We start from the raw sequence: 15,265 nt of genomic DNA on the forward strand, positions 1-15,265 counted from the left end.
GTGGCTTAGAGATAAATAGACCAGTTAAACAGAACAGAGACTCCAAAAATGAACTCATACATAGACAGAAACTCAATTATGATAGAGAAGGCATGATGAATCAGTGGGGCAAAGATGCATTGCATTGGGCGGGCCCAGTGGCTCAGGCAGTTGGAGCTCCGTGCTCTTAACACCGAAGGTTGCCAGTTCGACTCCCGCAAGGGATGGTGGGCTGCACCCCCTGCAACTAAGAGTGAAAGGACAACAACTTGACTTGGAAAAAGTCCTGGAAGTACACACTGTTCCCCAATAAAGTCCTGTTCCCCTTCCCCAATAAAAAAAAAAAAAAAAAAGATGCATTGCATTATTCAATAAATGGTGCTGGTGCTGGGATAATTGGTTATCCATATAAGGGGGGAAAATTAGACCCCTTGTCACACCACATGCAAAAATAAATTTTAGGTGGCTTAAAGACCTACGAGTGAAAAGCAAAGCTTTAAGACTCTCAAAGGGAAATAACAGAATATCTTTACAAACTCGAAGCAGAGAAAGGATTTCTTGGACATGACGCAGGATCTTTTCCTAAAAAGTAACACTGATAAACTGGACCCCATTAGTGTTTTAAATTTTCATATAGCAAAATATGTGTGCACACCTGGAAGGATAGCTCTGCTTCATTCACTCTCTTTCCCCAAACCCCTTCCAAGCAGAGCCATGTCTGTGAGTGTAGAGGTTCGCAGGTGGAGGGCAGGTTAGAGCTTCAGCTTCTGGGACTGGGCTAGAATTGAGCCTGGGATGCCATGACTTCTAGCCATGCTTCCTCCCTTCCTGATATCAAGGAAGCAGAATTATTAACCAAAAGATTACTTAGTAAATACAGTAATCAAAACAATCAAGTCCATCTAGATTTTCTTCTCTCAGAGTTTTCAACGGGCAGGCTCTCGCTTTGCAGTCCATGGCACTAGTGCACATTTTTTTGTTTGGTTTGCACAGTGGGGCAAATTGTCAAAAAATTTCAATTTATTGGCAGTATTTAAAAATCAAGAGGTTTTTTTTATATGTGAACATCTAGATTTCCAGGTTCCTTGAAAAAGATCTAACACAATGGGCTACAGGTGGATAGTCAATGGCAGCCCCTAACTAACTCTCAGCCCAGCCCCCACCACATCCCATTACACCACACTTTGCTATCTGCACTACTTAATCTTACCTACCTGGCCTAGGAGGCCCTGGAGTCTAAAACCACTCTCTTTACCCCTGCAACTGAGAGCATTTCAATTAACAAATTGAAAGAACAAGAAAAGTTGACTGTTTTGAAGGAAATAGTTCATCTACTACCTGGGAAGGCTCTACCCCACACAATTTTTACGACACAAAGGACACCCTTGGGAATTCTTTTCCAACGCCCAGAATCAGTTACTCTCCCTTGAACTCATGTTAATGAGCTTGCATTCTTTCCTTAGATTATCTAAATGATAAATTTAGAGATTAACCCATTTTTAGGTTAGATTAATCTGCTAATTTAGATATCATTATGATATATTAATCTAAATGATAAAGTTAAGGTTGTCAAAATACAGAGGGTGCCAAAAAAATGTATGCACATTTTAAGAAAGGAAAAAACCATTAAAATTGTAATACTCAATATATACCGATAACAAAAGATGAATACAAGTCACGTTTGACTTCTGCAATTACAAGCGTCCAGACACTTCTGATTACAGCAAACTGCTGTTTGAGCAACGTTGACCAAAGTATCCACTTGTATACATTGTTTTTGGCACCCCCAGTATATATATAATAAACACAGCCACTTTAAAATGGAGCTGGGGCTGCCATGCCACAGGAACTGCCTTGCACCTTGGAATGTTAAAACAGGACAAAATAACCTTTGGACTGGGCCTAGGGCAACATTGTGTTCCAAAGAACTGTTTGCAAAGAAAGCAGTTATTATGACTACTGGGCTGAAAATTAAATACGCTGTATAAAATTGACATCACTATAATAGAAGGAAGAAATGCCTTCCTTCTATTGATGTAATTGTTCCCCTTCCTCATAAACACCCGTTGCATTTGTTTCATAATTAGAACATCATTTGGGCTTCTGCCTGAATTAATGATTCCTAAATGGTTATTCTTATTGATCTCAATAAATGCTTGTTGCCTCTCACTTTGAAAGGCATTTTTATTATGTTAACAAAGTTTTGGTTATGTTATTGTATGTTGATTAAAACACTGCCCTGGGGCCGGCCAGATGGCTGGTTGGTTAGAACAGGAGCTTGCAACAAGGTTGCCAGCTCAATTCCCACATGGGACCGTGGGCTGCGCCCCCTGCAACTAAAGATTGAAAATGGCAACTGGACTTGAGCTGAGCTGGGCCCTCCACAACTAGATTGAAGAATCAATTACTTGGAGCTGATGGGCCCTGGAGAAACACACTATTCCCCAATAAAATTAAAATATTTTTTTAAATGCCACCCTAAATCTGTAAAGAAAGTTAAGTGGATAACTGGGTGGGTATGAGATAGTGGGAATTGCTCCTGTTTTGGAGGTTCAGCCACTAAATCCTCTCTAAGGACTCCAAATCTACCCCATGAAAGTCCCTTCTGGAGCAGGTGAGCAGCAACAGGGTCGAGAAGAGGGAACATGCCAGAGAACATATAATGCGCAGGCGCAACAGATACCGCCAGCAGTTCTCTGCGTTGCTGACACCTTCCTCCCGCACTGCGCAGGCGCTGAGACGGACCAAGCTTTCCCTCCCCCTTCCATCTCGCCCCAAGTCAGAGGACGCCCTACCGCAGCACTTAGTTCCAGCGCATGCGCCGTTACGCGTTTCGTCCCCGGACCAATTGAAAGCGGCGACGCCTGGGCGCTGGGGACACGACGCCATGGGCGGGGTCGGGACGTGAGGACAGCGCGCTGGCGTCACAGGGGAGGCTATATAAGTGAATACAGGCACCGCCCCTCCGCCCCAGTCACTGAGCCGCCGCCGAGGACTCAGCAATCTTCCCCTTGAGCCCCCTCGCTTCCCGACGCTCCGTCCCCCCTGCCCGCCTTCTCCTGCCGCCGCCTTCCGCAGGCCGTTTCCACCGAGGAAAAGGAATCGTATCGTATGTCCGCTATCCAGAACCTCCACTCTTTCGGTAAGCTACGGAAAGGTCCCCCCGGGAAAAAGGCCCGGGTGGGGCGGCGGGGCGGTCTAGGCCCAGAGACTGGGCCCGGAAAGCTGCCAAGCGCTCCGGGCCTTCGTAAGTTTGACGGAGGGAAGATGTCGGGCCACGCAGGCAGTGGGGACAGGCCTGGGCCCTGGGGTCGGCCTCTGATTGTGACCGGAAAGACAGGACGAGAGGTCAGCCCTTGGGCGGGCCTGGCGTCTCGGGTGGCGCATTTACTAATGGCTCCGGGGCCACTGCGGGCCACACCCGCCCCCTCCCGCCACCCCTGCGTCACGTCCGCTACGTCACCGCCGTTGTCGCGGAGCTGGGAGGGGTAGGCGGCACCAGCCCTAAGTGACAAACGCGCGCGCCAATGGGGCGGGAAGTTGGCCCCGCCTCGGAGCTCGGGTTCCGGCCGGTTGCATCAGCCGGGTGGGGCGCTGCCTGCCAGCCTTTGCTCCCCCAACACGTGATCGGTTTCCGAGGGCGGGCTCGGGGCAGGAGGCCGTCCGTCCCAGACTGACCTGTTCGGGGAGAGCCGGCAAAGAACATACCTGATCTGAGCAGGGCTTGGCGATTTCCGTATTAGTTTCTGCATGCACAAAAGATCCAAGGGGAGGGTTGACAGTGGCTTCTGAGCCACACCAGCTCTAAACTTGACCTTTCTTCCCAGACCCCTTTGCTGATGCAAGTAAGGGTGATGATCTGCTTCCTGCTGGCACTGAGGATTATATCCATATAAGAATTCAACAGAGAAACGGCAGGAAGACCCTTACTACTGTCCAAGGGATCGCTGATGATTACGATAAAAAGAAACTAGTGAAGGCCTTTAAGAAGGTAGGTTTTAATTGTAGGAAATTCACATTTAAGGTGCCCACATGGGGGTGCTGTGTTGTATTATTTTCCTGAATGGGATTATTAGTGTTGTTGCTTGGCCTAATTTGCTTCCCTTGTGTTTGCAGAAATTTGCCTGCAATGGTACTGTAATTGAGCATCCAGAATATGGAGAAGTAATTCAGCTTCAGGGTGACCAGCGCAAGAACATATGCCAGTTCCTCATAGAGGTGAGTTCGGTCACTTCATGATGTATTTGAGCATCTGCCCTTGTTAATTGCAGATCCTGCCTAGTCTTCAGTTTCTGCCAGGGATGTAAACATTTTGTTTTAAAGGTTAAGCAAAACAGTTTGAGTTTTGAAATACATAATGAATGTATTGTATTTACAAAAACAAGGGATTTGTCTGTCTTAAGTTTACTGTTTGTATGGATCTACTTTAAAGATTGCAATTTTAAATTGCACACAGACAGGTACTAAAATAAGCAGGATGTGTGGTTGGTTGTTCCACTTGAGTGCTAGAATTCTATGTCATTGGTTCTTTAATGTAGTGGGTACCCTGAGAAGAACTACTCGTAGTGGACTTGGCTGTTCGACTTCCCTTGCCTGGTATAGAAGCAGGAAGACAGGATTATGGCATCAGAATCAGAGACTTTTCTATGCATTGTTTAAAAATTTGCCCTTTTTTCTTTGCAGATTGGACTGGCTAAGGAGGACCAGCTGAAGGTTCATGGGTTTTAAGTGCTTTTGGCTCACTGAAGCTTAAGTGAGGATTTCCTTGCAATGAGTAGAATTTCCTTTCTGTCCCTTGTCACAAGTTTAAAAACCTCACAGCTTGTATAATGTAACCATTTGGGGTCTGCTTTTAACTTGGACTAGTGTAACTCCTTCATGCAATAAACTGAAAAGAGCCATGCTGTCTAGTCTGGAAGTCCCTCATTTAAACAGAGGTCAAGCAGTATGCGCCTGGCAGTGTCCAGCCTGAAACAGAGCAATAACGTGATGTTTCGGCCAAGCCCAGAGCCCCAAGATCACAGATGGCTATGTCTGGCCAGAAGCTCCTCGGCTCTCCCTCTGCAGAGTTCCCTGCCCTAAGAGAATGTCACCACCTGAATTCCTTCGGTGAAGCTGAGAGAGAGGATGGGGTAAGGCAGCAACGGCAACTGTACCACTAGAGGGAGCCTTCGGTGGTCAAAGATCCCTTGGTGTCTCCAACCTGACCTGGTGGGCGGAGCTTAAAGCAGCCACCTTCCCTCTAGTGAGGCGAGGCGATAGGACATCTGGCTTGTCACCAAGGTCTTTTGGACCAGACATATCCTAGCTATTTGATGTCCAAACACCAGAATGTGAGGCCAACCTTCTATCAGAGTTAAACTTTTGACAAGGGAACAAATTTCAAACTGATGTCAGTTACGTAGCTAGCTGTAGAGCTTGCGACTTACTAGCAACAGCTGCCCAATGCCATGTGAAGTAAACTGATTTTTGGTTTTTTTTCCCTTCAGTTTTAATGTTATGTAATGTATTTAAACCATTATTTAAATAAAACTTGTTTTCAGAAACACCTGACTTACAGATTCTATTTATATCTAATCAGTCTTGTATGTGTGAAGGAATCACAGAAGTAGACAGTGGAGGATCCGTCTGCCTGCGGCTTCTCAACTGGGACCTAAATGAAACTAGGCTAAAAAAAAAGAAACCTTTAGTGAGCTTGTTCCTCAGAAGGACAAGCATGGTGTGGGACTCCATCTAATCTACAAACTCGTGAAAAGGTATGCAAGTTTGTACTACTACTAGGAAATAGGTTTGTAGTATTAAGCTTGGTGGCTAAAGTGTTTGAGAAGCTAAAATTTAATGTTAGGAGGCTATCCCTTGACAAGACTGAATAGTATATCGAGGTCTATTCTTGAGTCCACTGCGTTCCCCTGAAAATAAGACCTAGCTGGACAATTGGCTCTAATGTGTCATTTTCAGGGAAACAGCATTACTTCTGTTAAACACAAAATAACGGTAATTTTCCCAGCATGTGGATCGTAAAAGTGCTAATTTCAGATACTGAATTACAGGCTTCAAGCTGCTAAGAAAGGTAATAAGGAATCAACACTTCCTATTTGTTGCCAGCCTATTTTGTAGACAAAGGTTGAGGTGTGGAGGAGGGCTAATGAAAGGCTGAGCCTTGAAAATAGACAAGGATTCTAACCCTGGTGGTAGAAGTTTGTAACACAAGTCCTACAAAACTGATCAGTTTAATAAAAGAACTTACCCCTTGGCTCCAACCAGTGACATTGTTCAAAACATTCAGGTGACTACAAGAGGGCTTTTTGTAGAGGAACTTCTAGAAGCAACTCAAGGCCAAACCCATGGAGACCACAATCAGAAGAAGGGATGAAATGGAATCGTGCTGTAGGTTAACAGGCAGGTCCCACTTGCCTTTAAATGACCGCCAGTTTTTTCAGATGGGGTTATTTTGAGGTAAACTAAAAATCAGTATTAAATCAGCTACCTGGAACCAACCAATATATCTGAATATATGACAGGAGATATGTGAACACCCTAATCCAGTTGGTGTGATTTGGGTGTATCTCAGGCCTGAAATAATAAAGTATAATTGTCTCCATTTTGATGGTTGAGAAAAAGGTGTGGAAATTCCCAAGGCTAATAAATTCATTTTACAGAGATTGAGTGTTTGGTATGTGAAGTACAGTGTGCTGGGGATCATGGGCCACAAAGACAAGTCAAGCAGATACCTTGATGGGATGTAAGACCAGCACATGTGGCTGGCCTTGACATGGTGGAGAAGAGCCATTGCCACCACTGGCTTAGCCAAAGAGCCACAGCATCTCTGAGAATTAGGAATCCCTACCTCCATCCACGTTCATGGGACCAGGGAAGGCTTCATAAAGGAGGTGCCATCTGATGCAGGGCATTCCAGGCAGAGAGGAGTCAGGTCCCAGAGGTAGAAGCAGCCAGTGTGTATGAGGACCCTAAGGTAGGACAATTTGGCTGGAACAAGTTTCCTACAGAGTGGCAATAATGTAGCACTGTCTTCCCATGTGCCAGGCCTGTGCCAAGCACTTAAAATATACATCAACCATATCGTTCATTTAACAGTTGGGACCCATTACCCCCATGGTAAAACAAATCCAGAGAGGTAACAGCCAGCAAGTAGATAGAATAGAGGAAAATGAGGGCTGGAAAGTTAGTGTGAGATAGGAGTGGGCTAAGCCACAAGCTAAGACAATTCTGTCCTTTATTCCCCCATTTCTTCCCCTCCCTCAGTCTCCTTTTCCTACTTCAGGCAGCAGCCCTGCTGCCTAGGCCCACCCTCTGCAATGGACAAACCAAACGTTTCTTAAAATGGTGTCATTTAAGACAAAAGGAAAACTACTCAAGAGTCTACACAAGAAACTACTTAAAGCCTATTCAAATTACTGTAAACTATGAATACAGTATATTTGGGAACTGAACATTCTACCAAGTAGCTCTAGAATTGACCGCCTTTCTCATTTGCATTCCTTGGTGGGTAGAGTAGCATCAGTGTCAAAACACTATTCACAAGTCTTTGAAATTGAGAGCTCCCTGACTAATATTACTTTCAGAAGATACACATTATTTCAAAATTAGCACAATCTGTGGTTTTTGTAATTTCTTTTGCTCTTAAATCCTAATTCAAATATTTATAAACCGCACTGTTCTTGGGGTGCTTGTTAAAAATTCAGGTTGTAGACCCTGCCCAAGACAGTTTGGCTCTACTGGGTATCAGCTAAACAATGCCCAGGTCCCACCTGTTTTTTGAGGGCCTACAAAAAAGTATGAAAACTGAAATGTTTAGTTTGGTGCAAAAGTAATTGCAATTTCTGCAATTTTTAATCTTTTAAACCGCAGTTAGTTTTGCACCAACCTAGTATCTCCAAATTTTCACCCAAAACTGCAAAATAAGAGTGTTGAACACTACAAAAGATAACATTGGCAATAACTGCAATGCAATTCTTATGTAACTATATGTAAATGTAATCAAAGTTCTAGAGAAAATATTTTTAATAAAATTTATAAACGTCTTTTCAAAAATGTTACAAAAAATATGTCTATTTGGCCTGTGGGTACGTTTTTTTCATTTGGTTTGAGGTATGACCAAACCTTTGAGGCTAGAATGCCTGGCCTACAAACTAGGAAATGGCCCTGCCTTTAGAGCCAAAGATTCTGCTGCATGTGTGCCTTCTGACCAATATACACTCAGTTTGAGATGTTTACAAACATTTTTAAATGGTTAATTTTAAAAGTCAATATTGAAATAGAAGCTCTGATGTGCGGCCCAGGAACCGGCCTTTTTTAAACAGCATCAGCCTATTCCTGTGGGAGGGCCACAAACCACACTTGGGGAAACACTGGTGTGGGTAATGGGGAGCTATTGAGGAAACTTGAGCAGGAGAAAAGCATTATCAGAGCTAAACTTCAGAGAAAGGAATCAATATTGTATTTAAGATGGTTTGAAAAGGAGGTGGCCAAGGGTCAGGACTTGGTTACCAGCATCTGAGACACCAATCATAAGACTGAGATTTCGTGTGTAATGTACATATGGGCATTTTCTTGTGGGCCTGTCCATGGCTTTTATCAGATTCTTAAGAATGCACTACCTAAAACAGTTAAGAATCACTGATCCATCGTTTCCTCCCAAGGATTACAAAGCCTCAGGATTTAACAGAGGTTTTCCAGGCCCATCATTACAAGCAGCAACAGTGCCTATTTCAATATTAACTTTTAAAATTAATAACCATTTAAAAATACTTGTAAACATCTCTCAAACTGAGTGTGTATCGGGCAGAAGGCACGCACACAACAGCCGACGCCATGGGGCTTAGAAGCCCGTGCATGACTCACTCGCTCCACAGCCACTATCGCCAGCCATTGCCCAGCCACAGCAGTCCCGATCGTTGCACAGTTTAAATTGTCTTTAATCGTAGTCTTTATGGTGAATTGATACCCGGAATGGACAATTCGTTAAAAACAGGAAGCATAAGGAACACAGGAAGTGTTAACATGGAGCACAAACACGTCAGTCACTGTGTGTGTCAACTCATTGATTCTCACTCCATTTCTGTGAAACAACAGAAAACGCACAAGGATAGTAGGTGCAGAGAGACGTGACTTACCTGGTTCCATGGTCCACCATGGAGACAGAACTAGACTCCTGCTGCTCAGCATCACCTGGGAACTCATTAGACGTGCAGAATTTCAGCCCCCACCTACTGAACCAATCTCCATTTTAGCAATCTTCCTTTAACCAAGTTTAAGTAAGAAGCACCGGTTTGGACGATAAAATTAGCAGACCTCATATTGCAATCTGTAAGCTGGTTACAAAAGACAGTATCATTATGACTCATCATTTTTATAAGTGCATTTTTCATTACTGTGTTAGGTCTGCATTGAAATACACAGAAACAATTGAAGTACAGAAAACAGCAGTTATGAGCCGAATGTGGACTGACTACCACGGCACCCAATGAGAGGTGCAAAAATCCAGCTATCCCAGGAATTACCCACACGCAAAAGGGCTTATCCACATGCAAAAGAATGAAGTAGGACCCATACTTTCCACCATATACAAAAATTAACTCAACCTAGATCATAATCCTAAACATAAAGCTGGACACATATGGGCGGCTGGTTAGCTCGGTTGATTAGAGTGCAGTACTCCTAACATCGAAGTCACCAGTTCAGTTCCCACATGGGCCAGTGATCTGTCCCCTCCACAACTAGATTGAAAACAACAGCTTGACTTGGAGCTGAGCTGCGCCTTCCACAACTAGATTGAAAACAACAGCTTGACTTGGAGCTGAGCTGCGCCCTCCACAACTAGATTGAAAAAGAAAACGACTTGACTTGGAGCTCATGGGTCCTGAAAAAACACACTGTTTCCCAATATTCCCCAATAAAATTTTTTTTTAAAAAAAGCTAGATACATAGCACTCTTAAAAGAAAATGAGTTAATCTTCATGACCTTAGATTAGGCAAAGCCTTCTTAGATATGACACCAAAGTTACAAGTGACAAAGAAATAGATGGATTTCATAAAATTTTAAAACCTTTGTGCTTCAAAGGATACTATCAAGAAAGTGAAAAGACAACCCATCAAATGGGGGAAAATATTTGCAAATCATGTATCTGATAAAGGACTGGATTTAGAATAAAGAACCTTACAACTCAATAATAAAATGACAACCTGATTGAAAAATAGGCAGAGGACCTGAATAGACACTTTTCAAAAAAAGATGTACAAATGGCCAATAAGCACATGAAAACATGCTCAACATCATTAGCCATCAGGGAAATGCAAATCAAAGCCACAGTGAGATACCATTAGGATGGCTATAGCCAAAAAGACAGGTGAGGGGCGGCCAGATGGCTCAGTTGCTTAGAGCGTGAGCTCTGAACAACAGGGTTGCTGGTTCGATTCCCACATGGGCCAGTGAGCTGTGCCCTCCACAACTAGATTGTAGCCAACGAGCTGCCACTGAGCTTCTAGAGGGGTGGCCAGATGGTTCAGTTGGTTGCCAGTTCAATTCCCATATGGGATGGTAGGCTGTGCCCCCTGCATCTAAAGATTAAAAACAGCAACTGGACTTGGAGCTGAGCTGCACCCTCCACAACTAGACTGAAGGACGACGACTTGGAGTTGATGGGCCCTGGAGAAACACACTGTTCCCCAATATTCCCCAATTAAAATTAAAAGGATAGGCAATAATTTTTGATGAAGGATGTGAAGAAATGGGAACCTTCATATGCTGCTGGTATTAGAAATGTAAAATAACGCAATCTGAAAGCTCCTCAAAAAGTTAAACATAGATTTACCGTGTGATCCAGCAATTCCACTCCTAGGTACACACCCACGAGAACTAAAAAGATAGGATCACACAAAAACTTGTACACCGTGTTCATAGCAGCATTGTTCACAAGAGCCAAAAAGTGGAAACAACCCAAATATCCATCAACGAATGAATGAATAAATAAAATGTAGTATATCCATACTGTGGAATATTATTCAGCCAATAAAAGGAATGAAGTACTAATACGTGCTTCAACATGAAGAAAGTTTAAAAACATTATGCTGAGTGAAAGAAGCCAGACATTACAGGCCATATATTTATGATCCCGTTTGTATAAAATGTCCAGAACAGGCAAATCCATAGAGAAGAATGTAGATTACTGTTTGCCAGGAGAAAGGAGGAATGAAGAAATATTATAAATGGGGATGGGGTCTCCTTTTGGGGTGATGAAAATGTTCTGGGGTACCTAATGGTAATGGTTGTGCAACTTTGTGACTATACCAAAAGTCACTGGCTTATATACTTTAAAGAGAGTGAGTGGTGTGATATGTGAATTATATCTCAATAAATAGATTTTATGTATGTATGTATATATGTATGTGTGTATTTTTTAATTGAATCATTGCAAAGGGACAAATTGTGAGCAGGGTTTTGTTCTCATCCACATGGCAGCACCATTTTGGTTGGTGGAAGGAAATGTCCTCTATCCTCTGCCAGGGATAGTTTGGAATTAGGCAGGTTTATAAATGCAGACGAATTTTAGTGAAGTCTAAAGAAATGCACTGCACCTCCTCCCATCCCTGAAATAGCTTTTCACAATAGCCAGTGAGGTCATAGGCAAAATTAGCCATCAAAACTCCCTCCCTGCTCCCATTTCTCTTGCCCCCGCTGTCTGTCACTCCAACCAACCCCACTCACTGGCTTAATAGATAAGAGCATGAAGGAAGGAGAAATATCACCACCGAGGAAAGAAGCAAGGAAAGACATGTTTTTAATGCTTGTGGAATCAAACTGTCCAGGTTCAAGTCTCAGCTGTGCATCTGATGAGTTCTGTGTCCTGGGCAAACCACTGTGTTGAATTTGGGATATGATTTTACCCTACTTACTAGCTAATAAGTTATCCTATTACTGATTCACCAATGCTGACAGAAAAGAGACGAATAACTTTGTTACAACCCTGCTAGCAGCACCATTTGCATCAATTCCTCTTACCCCCCAAGTTCCTTGTTAGTGAAACCATATGGACCCACATGGGTGCTATGCGGGCAGTAGCTATATCACAGCTGAGGAACACTGAGCTTGGGGAACCTACTGCTTTTATAGTCAGCAGTAGTAAGCCTGCTCTTTGCCCCATAGGGAGGCTTTATCTTATGCCTCAAGGTTACGCACTTCAAACATAACCCAGTAGTCATGACCTTACATTCTTGGTATACTCAGCAAGAACATTCAGGAATGCTCACGGCTTGTGGTGGATTGCTTCACTGCTTCCAACAATCACCAACCTCCCTGTGCCTCAGTTTCCTCAGCTATAAACCAGGGGCAGTACTATTACCCTCCTAGTGGGACTGTGGTGAGGATCAGAAGACAGAATGTATGCAAAGTGCTTAGCATGGGGGCCTGGCCATGGAAGTGCTCCCTAAATTTTAATCACCATTAAAATGATAATCACCATAGGAGAAGAGGGAGGTGAAATGTGTTATAAATGGCAGAAGCCTTGCATGGAGGAAAGCTTCAGGTCCAGGGGGAAGGAGAAGCTTCCCTGCTGACTTCTCCCACCACCAGCCATGGCAGCTTAAAGTCATACACTGTTGCTCCTCCAAGAGAAAAGAAACAAAGACCCTCTGGATTAACATTATGTCCCCAGGGTCAGCAGTGCTTGGCATGAAGTGGGCACTTAGAAACAGAATTTGAAGGAACGAATGAATGAATGAATGAGTGAGTGAATGAAGGCCAAGTTCTCTGAGAAGGCAGAAGGGTCTTGGATGAAAGGCCCTGGTGGAGGGACGCACAGGCACAGCGTGGCTCAATAGGCCAAAATCAAGGTGTGGCCAGGGCCGTGTTCCTTCCTGAAGGCTCAGGGATGAATCTGTGTCCAAGCTCATCCAGATTGTTGGCTGAACTCAGTTCTTTGTGGTTGTGGGGCCTCAGCTGGGGGTCCCTTTCAGCTTCTTTATACCACTTGCATTACTCTGCCTCTTGCCCTCTCCCTCCCGTCTTCAAACCAGCAAGGGCAGGTCAATTCCTCCTCATTCTTCAAGTCTCTGACTCACCCTTCAGCCATATCACTTCTGCCTTTAGCCAAAGAACACCCTCTGCTTTTAAGGGCTCATCTGATTACATTGGGCCCACTCAGCTAATCCAGGAAAATCTCTCCATTTTAAAGTCTGTAACCTTAATTACACCTGCAAAGTCCCTTTTGCCATGTAATGCTTCGTATTCACAGGTTCTAGGGATTTGGCTGTGTACATCTTTAGGGGACCATTATTCTGTCCACCACACCCCTGCTGGGAGGAGAGAGATCCCAGAACTAGGTGAACAGAGACCTGAGTTTTAAGCCCAGCTCTCCTCAGTTGTGTGAACTCAGGACAGGGATCGCTTCACGTGCATGGGCCTCAGTTTCTTCATCTGTAGAATGGGGACACACTAGCACTTACCCCCTAAGATCATGGTGAAGAGCAACTTGTATTCATTCATGCAAAGGGCTTCTCAGTGCCTGGTACATAGCACTGTCATAGTTGTGAGCACAGGGTCAGGGTTTACAGGGAGGGGGCTGGGCCCCAGGGTCTAGGACCCGGTCTTCCACTTGGTAGACCCAGACACTGGATTTTCTGATCACCCAGCTAGTCAAAGTGTTGGATCCTGGATTCCACCCCGGCCTCACGAGTTCCAAAACCGTCCTCATACCAGTAAATGCTGGTCTCTGAGAGGTCCAGCTTCCATAAACTCCATTCCTACTGCCTCTGTCAGCGGCAACTCAGGACAGGTGTCTATTCTCTGAGTCACAGCCATCAGGATGGAACATGTTGGATTCACAGATGATGCTTTTTAGGGAATTACCCTCCTTAAGCCTTAGGGGAGGCAAAGCTCCACGATGTGTGTAAAGCGTGTGCACAGACCTTGTCACATTTCCCCTTCACTGCAGCCCTGTGAGGTAGGAATGAATGATTGCCATTTCACAGATGAGGCTAACTGAGGCCCAGAGAGGATAAGGGGAGAAGGTGCAAACAAATTAGATACCCGTGAAGTTCTGGGCACCATGTATGGTGTCTTCTGCATATCACCTTCACAGACTACCCTTCCCAAGTCATTTTCCTTGTTTCCTGGAGGAAAAAGCAGCTCAGAGAAGGAGAAAGCTATCCAAAGCTCAACAGGTTCCCTTACGAGAACATGCAGTCTCCATGATGGCAAGCTCCTTGGGGTGAGGGCTGTCTCTCAACTGTGAAAATGAGCCCTGGCTGCATGCCCACCAGTGCCAGCAAGCAGGAGCACTTCACCACCGCCTGTCGAATGGCAGTACACGCTTCTATTTGGTGCAATTTCCATCCCCTGTGGGACCAGCCTGCAGAAGAACAGCCAAGGGGCATTACCCCCACCACCACCTGCCCAGCAGAAACCAAGTCTTGGGCTCCGGTACAACCAGGGCTCTGCTAGAAAGCTTATAATTTCCCGTTACCACAGCAACACGAACATCTCTTTTCCCCAGGATGTGAGCAGAGCTGCTCCTCACCCCACCCATCCCCCCAAACCCCCTCAAAATCCCTTCCATTGCTGAGATTCTGTGATTCAATTATTATCACCAAATGCCTGCAGTATTTTTGTCATTTTCATTTATCCCATCTGCTGTGTCACCGAGACCTGCTCTGGATTAGAGTGGTTATTCACCAGAACATTCATTCAGCAGCTGGTTGCCATGGACACCGCACAGCCTGCTTCCTTCATCACCTATTAATTCTCAGCAAGGCTGGCTGTGAGCGTGGGTACCATCACCCCTTATCCCGGACCCAAAGGACATTAAGACACCCCCAGCTCGAGAGGGGCCCTGAAGACGCATGAACAAAAGCAAAATCTCCAGTTCCAGCTGCAGAAAAATCAAAAACAACCTAGAGCTAGTTACATCTATTGAAACCAGGTCGAGGCAGCAATTTATCAAACAGGTCAACAAGCATACCACTTGGTTTTCTGGAACATTTTGGGCAAACCTTTAGTCTCTAACCATTTTAAGACGTGTTTTATATTGGAAAGTGGTGAGCACTTTTGGAAAGTAGTTATGCAGACTACTGGCTCCCCCTGAGCGTCCAGGGGCAGGAGCCTCAAGGAATGGGCTCTGGGTGGGGGGGTTGCAAGAGGTGGGAGATGAGAAGCAGACCTGGGGAGATGAGGGGAGCTGCAAGCTAAATCCAGCCCAGCACAGAGGACATAAGGACAAGGGGGGGGGGGCGGGGGGGTTGCTCAGGGATTTCAAGGTAAGGGGAAATGAAG

At 44.7% G+C, this 15,265-nt stretch overlaps 1 protein-coding gene across 1 annotated transcript; it reads left to right on the plus strand.

Annotated features, from left to right (window-relative positions):
* The first annotated feature begins 2,942 nt into the window (after window positions 1-2,942).
* Window positions 2,943-4,883, plus strand: EIF1 (eukaryotic translation initiation factor 1). Its single transcript, XM_019747798.2, has 4 exons — window positions 2,943-3,121; window positions 3,807-3,970; window positions 4,096-4,197; window positions 4,663-4,883. Exons 1-4 carry the CDS (start codon window positions 3,091-3,093, stop codon window positions 4,705-4,707), a joined length of 342 nt encoding a protein of 113 aa, XP_019603357.1. The 5' UTR covers window positions 2,943-3,090; the 3' UTR covers window positions 4,708-4,883.
* Window positions 4,884-15,265: the final 10,382 nt, after the last annotated feature.

This window comes from Rhinolophus sinicus, linkage group LG15 (genome assembly GCF_036562045.2).
Source record: "Rhinolophus sinicus isolate RSC01 linkage group LG15, ASM3656204v1, whole genome shotgun sequence".
Classification (NCBI taxonomy): Eukaryota; Metazoa; Chordata; class Mammalia; order Chiroptera; family Rhinolophidae; genus Rhinolophus; species Rhinolophus sinicus.

Excerpts from the sequence above, each read along its gene's own strand:
- EIF1 (XM_019747798.2), top strand. The coding sequence starts at position 3,091 with ATGTCCGCTATCCAGAACCTCCACTCTTTCG. Across the intron at positions 3,971-4,095 it reads TAGTGAAGGCCTTTAAGAAG|AAATTTGCCTGCAATGGTAC; the intron begins GTAGGTTTTAAT and ends TTGTGTTTGCAG. Across the intron at positions 4,198-4,662 it reads TATGCCAGTTCCTCATAGAG|ATTGGACTGGCTAAGGAGGA; the intron begins GTGAGTTCGGTC and ends TTTTCTTTGCAG.